The 11,354-nt window shown below is 48.2% G+C and overlaps 1 protein-coding gene across 1 annotated transcript in view; it reads right to left on the reverse strand.

Annotated features, from left to right (window-relative positions):
* Positions 1 to 402: 402 nt before the first annotated feature.
* CACNA1E (calcium channel, voltage-dependent, R type, alpha 1E subunit) overlaps positions 403 to 11,354 on the reverse strand; it is a 330,398-nt gene continuing 319,446 nt past the window's right edge. The window contains exons 44-48 of the mRNA XM_010853135.1: positions 8,213 to 8,324; positions 5,241 to 5,369; positions 4,026 to 4,206; positions 2,738 to 2,928; positions 403 to 933 (exon numbers count right to left, since the gene is read on the reverse strand). Of these exons, the coding sequence (XP_010851437.1) occupies positions 403 to 933; positions 2,738 to 2,928; positions 4,026 to 4,206; positions 5,241 to 5,369; positions 8,213 to 8,324 (1,144 nt within the window). The remainder of the gene's footprint in view (positions 934 to 2,737; positions 2,929 to 4,025; positions 4,207 to 5,240; positions 5,370 to 8,212; positions 8,325 to 11,354) is intronic.

The raw sequence follows: 11,354 nt of genomic DNA on the forward strand, positions 1-11,354 counted from the left end.
GAGCCAGAATGTCTCCCAGGCTTCCTGGGGCAATGGGCACAGACACAGGCCGGCTCGATTTCCCCCCAACGGCTGCATAAAACTGGGAAGGGGGCAAGGGGAGGCAAAGCCATCCCGTGTCCCTTCTCCCCTGGGAACAACCCTCCGTCGTTCTTGTGTTTTCTTTCCCCAGCAAAGAGGCAGAACTATGGCAGTGCCCATCTTGCAAAGGGAAATAGAGCGATTTGGTGGGTTTGAGTGGTTTGCCTTCTGTCCTTCCCCTCCTCTCCTCTGATAACTGCGCGGTGTCCTTCCAGCTCCTTCCTCCCTCCTCCTCCCCCCCGGGCCGCACTGGCTTCCCAATTCGGGTCTTGGTTTTTCTCCGTTTGAGAGAAGAGCATGCATCGGAGGGGGGAGCAGCCTCTAGCATTTGTCGTCTTCTTCCGTGTCACTCAGGAGGTCGCTGACGGCTCCGCACGTCGTGCCCGGTCCAGGCCCCCCGCGCCTCCGCCGCCGATAGTGCCCATTGGGCATCTGCCAGCTGTGCCGCAGGGGCGGGGCTGAGCCGATGGGGTTGGACCGGCCCAGGCTGGTGGCCACGGCTGCTTCAAAGGTGAGCGTCTCCTCCTCGCCGCAGTCCGAGGCGTGGGAGTCTTCGTGCAGGGCCAGGTAGGGCTCGGAGATGTAGCGCTGTGGGGAGGGGTGGCCCTGCCGGGGGTTGGAAGACTCGGGCAGGCTGGGGTCGTTGCTCTCCAGAGCTTGGGAGGTCAGTGGGGAGCCACCCTCGCTCCCATCAGCTGGTGGGGAGATGCTCCCAGCGTGTCTGATCAGAGAGCTGTAGGAAAGGAGGGGCCGAGGCTTGGGAGGGACTGGGGGGAGCTGCCGCCGACTTCGTCGTGGGGTGCTGGAGTCGGAGACAGAGGGGATGGAGCTCTCACTCAGGGACCCCGTGCCCTGTGTGGCAGGAGACACATGGCATGTTAGCCTGGGTTTGGCATCCTCCCTACTTGAGACCTGGTTAAGCTCTCTAACCCCTCCTACCGAGAGCCACTCGGAATCCCCCCTCCACCCCCCCCACCCCCCGCCCTGCCCCGTCATTGGGTTGGCCAAGAAGGTCGTCCAGGGTTTTCAGTACCATGTAACAGAACGCCTGAACGAACTTTTTGGCCAATGCAATACCAGTCACAGCCACTCAGGGATGCAGAGATGAAAGGAGACTGAGGAGCCAGTACTACTGGGCGCGTCAACTTTCATTATGCTTACACATCTCTGTGCTTCCCTAATGGCTCAGCGGGTAAAGAATCTGCCTGCAATGAAGGAGACACAGGTTCAATCCCTGGGTTCGGAAGATCCCCTGGAGGAGGAAATGGCAACCCACTCCAGTATTCTTGCCTGGAGAATCCCATGGATAGAGGAGCCTGGCGGGCTATAGTCCATGGGGTCGCAAAGAGACACAACTGAGCAGTAAGCACATGTGCCTCTCTGGCATCAGAAGGTCTGGCTGGGGCCTGAGCTCCTTCATTTCTACTAATAACAAGCTCTCAGATGTTTGTTCCATGGAATAAAAACATTGAGTAGCAAAGATTCAGAAAGCTCTATCACGTGGCACACTAAAAGAAAATCTTGCAGTTTTAGGAAAGACAACTCCATGGAAGGTGAATGAGTGCCCTAGAGTTGCTCTGTCTGGGGTAAGTTCTTGGGAATTGGGTCTCAGGACATGGCAAATACCTTCCCTCATCTCCTTCTGCATCTGTGTTTTCATTGGTGTGCTGATGTTAGCTTGGCTTGTACACCCAGCTACTCATCTGCTGGTTCAGGCCTGACTTGACCTACTCACCTAGTCCCCAAGGTCCCTGAGATGGTAAACAGACCTCCAGGGAGGCATTTCTCAAGGTGTGTGAGACCTAGGAACCATCTGCTCGAGATCTTCTGGGAGATTCTTGGGTCATTCCAAGTGCAGATTTCTGGGTTCTCCTTTCTGGTGAGTGTCACTGGTGAAGCAGAAGGGCTCAGGAATGTGCAGTTATAACAAGCCCAGGTGATTCCATTCTGCACTGAAACTCACCAGCACTGCTCTAGAAGTACCCTTCTCAACAGCCTCTAAAAGCTGTCTATGGAAGCCCTTCCTCTTCCCCATTGCCACTGAGTGGGTCTGCCATCTGGCCTCTGACAGCCTTGGAGTGAGGTAAGGCAGGGAGCCAGGGATGGCGGTGAGGAGGAAAACAGGGCCAGGGAATGTTTTCACACAGCTCTAGTAGCTATTTCTTAAGACTGGGCTTTGTTTCAGTAACAGGGCAGATGGAAAGATGGTCTTCCTCTTGGGATAGCTGGAAGCTAGATAAATGAAATTGGATTGATCTTTTGTATCCTGTGTTGAGAGAGGAATCACCATTCCAACCAATACTAAGAATCATGCAATTAGCCAAAGACATTTTTTTTGCCTTAAAAAATGTTCCTTTCCTCTGAAATCTGCCTGAGATATTTATGAACTTACTTGTTGTGACTTTGATTTCTGAGGACCCAGTCAGACTGACCCCTAGACACCACTGTCTTTCTTGGGGTACTCTCTGATTTTCTGTGAATTTATATCATTTCTGAATACATAAGCATTAAGTAGCTAACCTCTGTGCACAATGGATATCGTTTCCTGTGAAGGCAAGGTCTGTGTGAGTGCTGGATGCACACATTTTGCATCCAGTGTTAAAAGCCCGCCCTTCCCTGTCTTCCTGCAGAGGCTTGGCTTCCTCTCTATGCTCACCTGTCTGTTTGGGGTCTGTGACCTGCCTTCACTGGGAGACCGGGACTGATGGCGCTCTGGGGACTCCCAGTCGGCCTGGGTCCCTCGCTCCTCGGAGTTGCAGCGGGAGACGTCAGGAGAGAGAAGATGCTTTCGCTCTTTCGATCGTCCCCGCTCTCTGCCCCCTGAGCGGTGGGTGTCGGACTTGTGGCCTATGAGAGATGAAAAAGCAGTGAATCATAACTCTGCCCATCCTGGCTGCTGAACAACTCTTACAGCCTGAGACCAAGCCTCTCAAGGACCCTGACTTCTGCAGGCATGTCAACAGGTGATCTGAAAGGGAGGCAGAAGAGAAAGGCTGGAAAATTAACTTTGTGAAAAGCTAAGTATGCAAGTTGTCACTGGAAAGACTTACAAATCCAAGGATGCAACTGTTCTCTTCTGCTTCTGTTTGTGCTAGATATAATTAAGGTAGAATCTTTGCCAGCAGTGTGGCCCAAGAATCCTCTAAACGTTTTAGGGGGAAAATGGCATTAGGGGAAGGGAATTAAGAAGCTGCTATGAATGAAATAATGGATAGTTACTATAATGTCCTGAGACTGAAGTCAAAGGATTTCACTTCTACTCAGGAAGATCCCCGGGAGGAGAAAATGGCAACCCCCTCCAGTATTCTTGCCTGAGAAATCCTATGGACAGAAGAGTTACAGTCCATGGGGTCGAAAAGAGGGACTGAGCATACACGCTCCTTTTCTGCCACTTACCTGCCCCTTGATATGGCGCAGGTCATTGGTTTTTTATCTTTCTTTCTTCGTTTAGTAAAATGAAGAAACAGCTTGAATAGCTATATGGCTGAAGAACAGCTTGAACCAAACTAGTGATTTTCTGTTTTTATCAATATGACCCCTTCCCTTAAGACACAAAACTCAAATACATAAACCGATTCCAGGTAGCATTGTCCGGGTTGAAATGGAGTTGGTGGATGAAACCCAGAGCCTGCCAGGGGGGTCTCTAAAACATACCTAAGGCAGAGGAGTGGTTTGTAGAAGCCCCTTGAGAAACCTCCACTTTCAGGATTTCTACAGCCTGGTCTGGCAGAAAGAAATCTCATTAGCCTTTGTGATGACTAGGGAGAGTTTTGTTGCTGTGTTTCATGATGTGAGTCAGATAGGGAACCCTTTTGATTAAGAAGCATTCTTCCTTCACTCCTATAACCCTGTCTTTTGTCTGGATTCTGTTGCCATGATTTTTCAGTCCTCATCAGGAGCAGCCCTTCGAGAGCAGGAGTACCGCAGAGTGAAGACCTTCTCACCTGAGTCCGAGTTCAGACGGTGGGCTGACAGCCTCAGGGAGGAGTGGTAACTCCGGCGCCGGGACTTGTAGGTGTTTTCGCTGCTTCGCTCCATGGAGAATTCCTCCAGCCACGAGGAATTTGAACGCTTATCTCGAATGGTGGAAAATGAACGTCTCATGGAGCTGGGGTCTGTCACCACCTGGAAACATGAGCCCCCGCCCCGCCCAGGAACACAAGGTATGGATTAATTACTGAAATAGTCTAAAAGTAAAGAAGATAGAAGACTGAGAGGGTTGAAGATTGCCAACTGTCACCTCCCACGACCCCCTCTTGTTCAGAGCTTATGCTGGAGGAGGCTGTTCCAGAAAGCATCTTTACGTTAGCATGGTCACCAGGCTGTTGCAGGGCTCCTTGTCATGCTCAGGGGAGCAGGGAGCTAAGCGTCCTCTGCAAGCTGCCCAGAGCCATCTACCCCAGGGACCCAGCCAGGACCTGCCGTGAACCTTGAGCTGCTTTGAAATAAGTGAGGGCTACTGTCAGAAAGTCTCCACGATGCAAGAGGCATGGCTTTGCCTTTTTGTATCTTGCCCTCCTCAGAGAAGGTGCTGCCCTACAGTACTAGAGCTTAGGAGAGCTGGTAACTGAATAGATACCGCAAGGCTCCTGAGAATGCATTGCTCTCTCCATCAGTCCCACCCCAGCTCCACATTAAACTCGGGCAGTCTGATTTGCCACAGATATTAAAACAGATCCACAAAAATTTCTTGTCGCTGTCAAAACTTTGATGTAAGACAGACAGACAGAAAAAAAGAAGCCAGGAAAACAGACAAAGGAATGAGGTGTGGTCTGTGCTGGTTAGGACAGACAGTCCTGACACAGAGCTGTGTGTAAGTAACTGCGTATGTGCTAGAAGAGCCGGGAACAGAGAAAAGGAAGGAAAAACCCATGGGGAACATCCTGGAGAGTACTTCTTGCCTAGCCAGTGGAGTCGTGAGGATGTGGAGCCCATCCAGAGGCCCCGCCCTTTTGCTGGCTGGCCTGTTGTGGCTAGACTGTCATTGGAAACACAGTGTGGAGGAGCATGGTCCGCAGAGAAGGCCCATGATCCAGCTCTTAGAGAGGCGTGGGAGCAAGTCAAGGGCTCACCTGAAGATGTCAGATGTGTTTTCATAACCCACCTATTCAATACAGCCCAGGATGCCACTGAACACAGCAGTGGTGGTTGCCTTTTACCTGGGGATCCACAGTCAGGCGTGGCATAGAGGATGCCTTCCCAGAGCCCGCATGCTCCTGGGTGTCCGAAGGAAGGTAGATGCCATGGTTAGAGGGCTGCACGCTTTTTAATTCACTAACCTCTGGCTCCTAGAAATAAACACACAGCCAAGCTTGTGGGAATTGGTTCCATCCCATAGCTTCTCACTTTCAGTGGATGATTCTGCCTCCTCCATAAGAAGAATGGCTTTCAGAAGAGAGACATCCATCTCTAAGGTCCCAGATGTAGGCATACATAGGTTTGTGTTTCTGTGTGCACATATGTGGTATACCAGATGTCCCAAAACAGAAAGTTCTAACTAGGATTCAGAGGTAAAAGATTACCTTTTCTAGTTAAGGACCATCTAAATTATTACTAAACAATGCATCAGATCTTACCACTTTATGAAATTTATTTTCTGTAAGTTGCTAGTGTTGGGTTTATTCTTTTAATCTGAAGAATTTGTCAATTAAATAGAAAGCAGTGTTTTAAGGAAAGTCACCAATTTCTGAAATCTTAAGACATGCTTTTAAGAGCTTTCTTATGATTAAAACCAAAAAAGGGTGTGGGTAGCCATCTTTCAAGAATGCTCTAGACTGGTGCAGTCCAATAGAAATATACTGCAAACCACTTATGTAATTTAAAATTTCCTAGTAATTACATTTTAAAAGGCAAAAATAAATATGAAAAAATAGATTTTGTTTAACCCAATATATACAGATATTCTCATGGCAACATATAATCAATATAAAAATAAGGTATTTTACATTTTTTGGCACCAAGCCTTTGACATGGTGTGTATTTTTACACTTATGACATATCTCAGTTTAGACTAATTACATTATAAGTGTTCAGTTACCACATGTGGGCAGTAGCTATTGTACTGGACTATGAGAGCATTTGAGAGCTTTAAGAAGTTGGATTGGAAATCTCTAGATTCCTGCCCAAATCATTTAATTTTCCTGGTTAAGGAATGTTAGTTTGGCAAATGTACATGCTCTATATAGACAGCTAGTATCACTGCATAAAGAGTAGAGCTGCTTTAAAAATGTTTATCCTGGCTACCCAACAAAGAGAGCTAGGAATATTTTGGACATCTGGAGATTATACCAGAAAAAGAGCATTTTATATTTAGGAAATGACACCCTGAAGGCATGGGTGTATGAGTAGGGTACTGTTAAAGTTAAGGGTGTCTAAGACACCCCCTTGGCCTCCATGACTGTTTGGCCGAGGGGTCCCTGGTGTGAATGGGAAGCACTGCCTTCACGGGACAGGATATGTGCGCTTGAGTTAGGGTGTTTGCAGCGTATGCTTTATATAGTACACATGTCCCACCTGAAACATGTGATAATGCTGCGGTCTGTGTGGTAACGATACTGCGCTCTATGGGTGTCAGAGGTGGTGCAAGACACACACAGATCACAGCCATGCCCCAGGACGCGGAGCAGGAGCACACAGTGGTGAGTGTGTAGCACGGGCTGACACCTGAACTGGACTACAGACACTAGGACTGACAACGAGATGAACATAGATCCAGAAGGTGCTGGCGCTACAGCTCAGCCCTGGGGAGCCTGCAGGGAGGATGATGCAATAAAGCCTCCCTGTGAAAGAAAGAACACATGATTGAGATTTTTCTTAGCAGGCAAGCCATAAAATGATGAGAGGTCCCTTTAAACTGTCTGTACCAATTAGGCCAGGGCCTTGGTGCCAATTTCCTCAGAGAGGAAGGCAGGGAATGACTCCAGGTATTTTTACCTACCTTACCAAGAACACTTTCAGGCTGCCACTCACACACTGAGGGGAGGGGAGGGGAGGCTCTGGTCTGGTGGTCTCCCCAGTACAGCCATCCATAATTCCAGGTTTCCTCAGTCCCAGGAAATGGAATCACTCATTTGCTGGTGCTACTGAAGTATCTCTTCCCTTCCAAAGGGTACCCATCCCATCAGACATGCCACTCACAAGCAGGCCATACCCACATTCCACCCACACATCCATTCGCGAAGCCCTGGGGTATGCAGAGGCATGCCCTGGGAGCGGTCAGAAGAACACAGGGATGAGAAGGGGTGAGAAGAACACAGGTGCATCAGAATCTACGTGACATGGAACTCACTTAAAACAAACTGTCTATATAGACTGTTGCAGGGGTCAGGTCTCACCCCTTTTTCTCTCCAGACCAATCAACACCTGGGCTTTAATTCAAAGCTCCAGAGGGAACTTGACCTCACGGCTTCTGAACTAATAATAGTAAAGTCTGTCATCTCTGGGAATCCTATTTTAGCTTTGTATTAGTAAAATCCAAAATTCCATCTGCTCTCTTATCTCTAAGTTTAAACTCTATTCAATAGAGTTCTTGAAAATCTTTAGGTTCACGAGCGTGATCTTAGAGACCTCTTTGAATGTATTTGATCTTGTAGAATTGTGACCACAAGGGCCAATTTTTCTGAACCCACACAGAGCAGAGGCATGAGATTCTCCTGTATCTCCCAGCAGACAGCTAGTTACTGGTACAGACCACCCCCGAGTTCTCCAGGAGGCAGGTGGCATTCCTAGGCCACATGACTCTGCCTGGTTGGTGCCAGTCATTCTTATGATGACTCATCCTAAGGCTCCCAATCAAAGGCAAGATTTAATTTGTTACTTCTGTTTCTCCATGTGACGCCCAGGGTCACAAACTAAGACAGCTTGGCCTGAAGCATTATAAGTTCCTGCAGCAGGTAAGGGGCCTCTGGGGTTTTAAAACCTGAAGAGGGAGCATTTGTCAGAGAACATGAGAAACTCATCCAGGAAAGTGGAGATGGCAGGAAACTCCCAGGGTAATTGGTTGGACTATCAGAAAGGTGTTTCTTTCTTTTTTTTTTTTCTGATGGATCATGGTTATGGAATAGAACGTGGAAAAAAAAAAAAGAGTGGGAGGGATTAGGAAACCAAGGAAGTAATTTTTGAATTCATTCACCAGAGATTGTTGTTCCTGGAACTGTCCATCATCAGCTGGGTCCATACAGGCCAACTGGAATATTTCCTGTGGGGAGAGTGGACTCATCGAAGGGTATGCACTCCGGCCACTCCTGCAAAGCAATGCCACGTTCAGAGGTAATGTGTGCATGAGAGAGAAACAGTCATGACATAACTGCCGTTACTAATTCCCACCCAGACAAGACTTTCTTCCCAGCAAAGGCAATACCCTTTAGCCTTGGCTAGGTTGTAAGCCTGTCAACTTACAGGTGGCTAGCCTGGGGGGGCGGGGGGCGGGGGTGCAGAACACTGGAAAAGAGAAACCACTGTTTTCAACCTGCATTTGGAATGATTCGTCATTTTGCTGGCGACTGGCATATCTGTGACAAATGACATCATTTGTCACACTCAGCCATATGGAAGACCAATGCTAGATTGTAAACCTGTTTCTGCTCAGCTTCTCCATTCGGCGGAAACATGCCATAGTTTAAACAGTGAACAGTTTGTTTAAATATTAAGCAGTCACGGTCTTTTAAGAAATTTCCTCCACTCTCAGTAAGAGTATGGTTCTATTGTGCCAACATCCATGGCCAAATGAAACAACTGAATGCCATGAACATTTACTGAAGGACTGCTCTGTACCAGATACTGTGTCGAATGATGTCGGAGGCGATGCTGAAGATGTGACAACATCTGGGTCGATGGCTATGTAGGAGGATGCTTCGGTGGTGATGAGGTAGAAGGACAGAGACAAAGTTGGCCAGGTGTTTAGGGTCCTCTGAATGAAAAGTGCAGAGACCTTTTGCCGTGTGCCTATGAGTAAACCACCGTTTGGTACCTGCAGACACTGTCAGCCAATAAGATCCACCCAGCTAGTTAGGGGAAAAAAAAAGAGGCAGCCAAGAACCTGTCCTGAGAATATGGCCACTGCTGCCATCACCATTCACTGCTACGAACCCCCTTTGCCCTAAGCAAGCACGCAGCCTGAGCTTCCTCATCTCGAGAAGAGGGACACAGTGATGCGGCAGCGGCTCGCAGTGGGGTCAGGAGGGAGAGATGAGATGGGAAGAGCTGCTGCAGGGTCTGTTGCTATATGACTCTCAAACCCACTGGAAAATCTGAGGCCTGAGCAAGGACTGCAATTACTTAGAAGTAATTCATTAGACTGGGAGCACAGGGGAAGATTTGAAGAGCAGGTTTTTCACCCGACCTGTCCCCTTGCTGCTGGTGAGGGCTTCTGCTGAATTTTCACAACTGCTAGAGAGCCATCTGCTATTGAAACAACCGCTGAAATGTCAATCCTCCTCCTCCTCCTCGGGCCTTGGCTTGAGAAACACAGGGAACAGATGAGCACAGCTCTACAGGAAATGGGCCCCTTTCTGTCCTATAGAAAATGAGTAACTGCAGGGTCCCCAATGGGTAGAGAGGACCCTTAAAATCACTGAACAACATTCTAGACTTGACTAATCTGAACGCTGAGTGACCTCTTACTTTGAAAACCTTGTCCAGCTCCTCAGTGTTGTTAGGGAAGAGTCCAGAGGCCTGACCATCCTCCTCTTGCATGGTTTAGTCGCTCAGTTGTGTAGCCTTGGCAGGCTTCTCAGTCCATGGGATTCTCCAGGCAAGAATACTGGAGTGGGTTGCCATTTCCTTCTCCAGGGGATCTTCCTGACCCAGGAATCGAACCTGGGTCTCCTGTACTGCAGGAGGATTCTTTTTTTTTCCTTCTGTTGTGAATGTTTCCTTTTTATTTTAAAATTTATTTAACTGGAGGCTAATTACTTCAGAATATTGTGGTTTTTGCCATACATTGACATGAATCAGCCACGGGTTGTACGTGTGTCCCCCATCCCAAACCCCACTCCCACCTCCCTCCCCATCCCATCCCTCCGGGCTGGGTCAGCACACTGACTCTGAGTGCCCTGTTTCATGCATCAAACTTGGACTGGTGGTCTATTTCACATATGGTAATATACATGTTTCAATGGCAGGGAGATTCTTTACCAATTGAGCTACAAGGGAAGCCCCTCCTCTTGCATAACTTTCCCTTATTCCCTGAAGTCCAACATGCTGGGCTCTCTCAACCACATTTGGTTAAATGTGTCAGACTCCTTTTCTGCCTCAGGACTTTAAGAAAGGCTGTTCCCAGCATACAGCATGCTTCTCACACACCCAGTCCCTTGCAAGCCATTTTTTAATTTATCCTTCAAAATTTTTCTTAGAAGTCACTTCCTTGAGGAAATCTTATCTGATAAACTGGTCAGAGCCCTCTCTCACATGCACTCAGATCATAATGCACTTTTTTCCATCCTCATACTTACTAGGATTGTGATTAAATCATCAGAAATGACGTGTTGTTGTTGTTTTTTCTTTCTGATAATTCTGTTTCATGTCTGTTTTTCTACCAGGTGTAAACTCAGTGAGAGAGGAGCCCAGTCATGTTCACCACGCTGCCCCCAGAGCAGTCACTGCTTGAACCCTACAGGGCTTGAGAAACACAGCTGGTCCTGAGGAACACCAGCGCTCCTCCTTTCAGGAGATGGGCCATCATCTGCCTAAAGCTCAAACCAGAAACCCAAAGGTCATCTTTGATTCCTTCCCCTTCTGCATGCCATGTAGCCAGTCAGTCACCAAATCTGACCCATTCTGTGTATGAATTACCTCTCCAGTCTTGCGCGCGCTCTCCATTTCCTATTAATCCAAACCACAATCTTGAGTAATTCACACAATTGCAGCCATGTGCTAGGTGATATTCCATCTCTCAGACTGCCTCCCTCCAATCCACTGAGCCCACACCAGACTAAAGAATGACCTTTGGAAAGCTGAAACCTGATCACGTCACTCTGATGACTGTGTCTCCCATTACCCTTGGATGAAACTAGACTTCACTTCTGTCTCCTAGCCCTGCCAAATCTGTCAGCTGCCCCTTGCCCTGACCTCTCTGTGCACCATCCATCATGACCCTTTTTAGGTTCCTTAAACTTAACCTGATTTTTATTTCATCTCTTGAAGTACTTGCTTCTGAGTCTTACTCAAATGTTGCTTCCTCAGGAAGTTTCCTCAAACCCTCAAACTACATGCGCTGCTTCCTTTACACAGCATCACAATAGCCGACCCCCCCAAACTCAGGCAATGAGACTTAC

This window comes from Bison bison, unplaced genomic scaffold (assembly GCF_000754665.1).
Source record: "Bison bison bison isolate TAMUID 2011002044 unplaced genomic scaffold, Bison_UMD1.0 scf7180017864322, whole genome shotgun sequence".
In the NCBI taxonomy this organism is placed as follows: domain Eukaryota; kingdom Metazoa; phylum Chordata; class Mammalia; order Artiodactyla; family Bovidae; genus Bison; species Bison bison.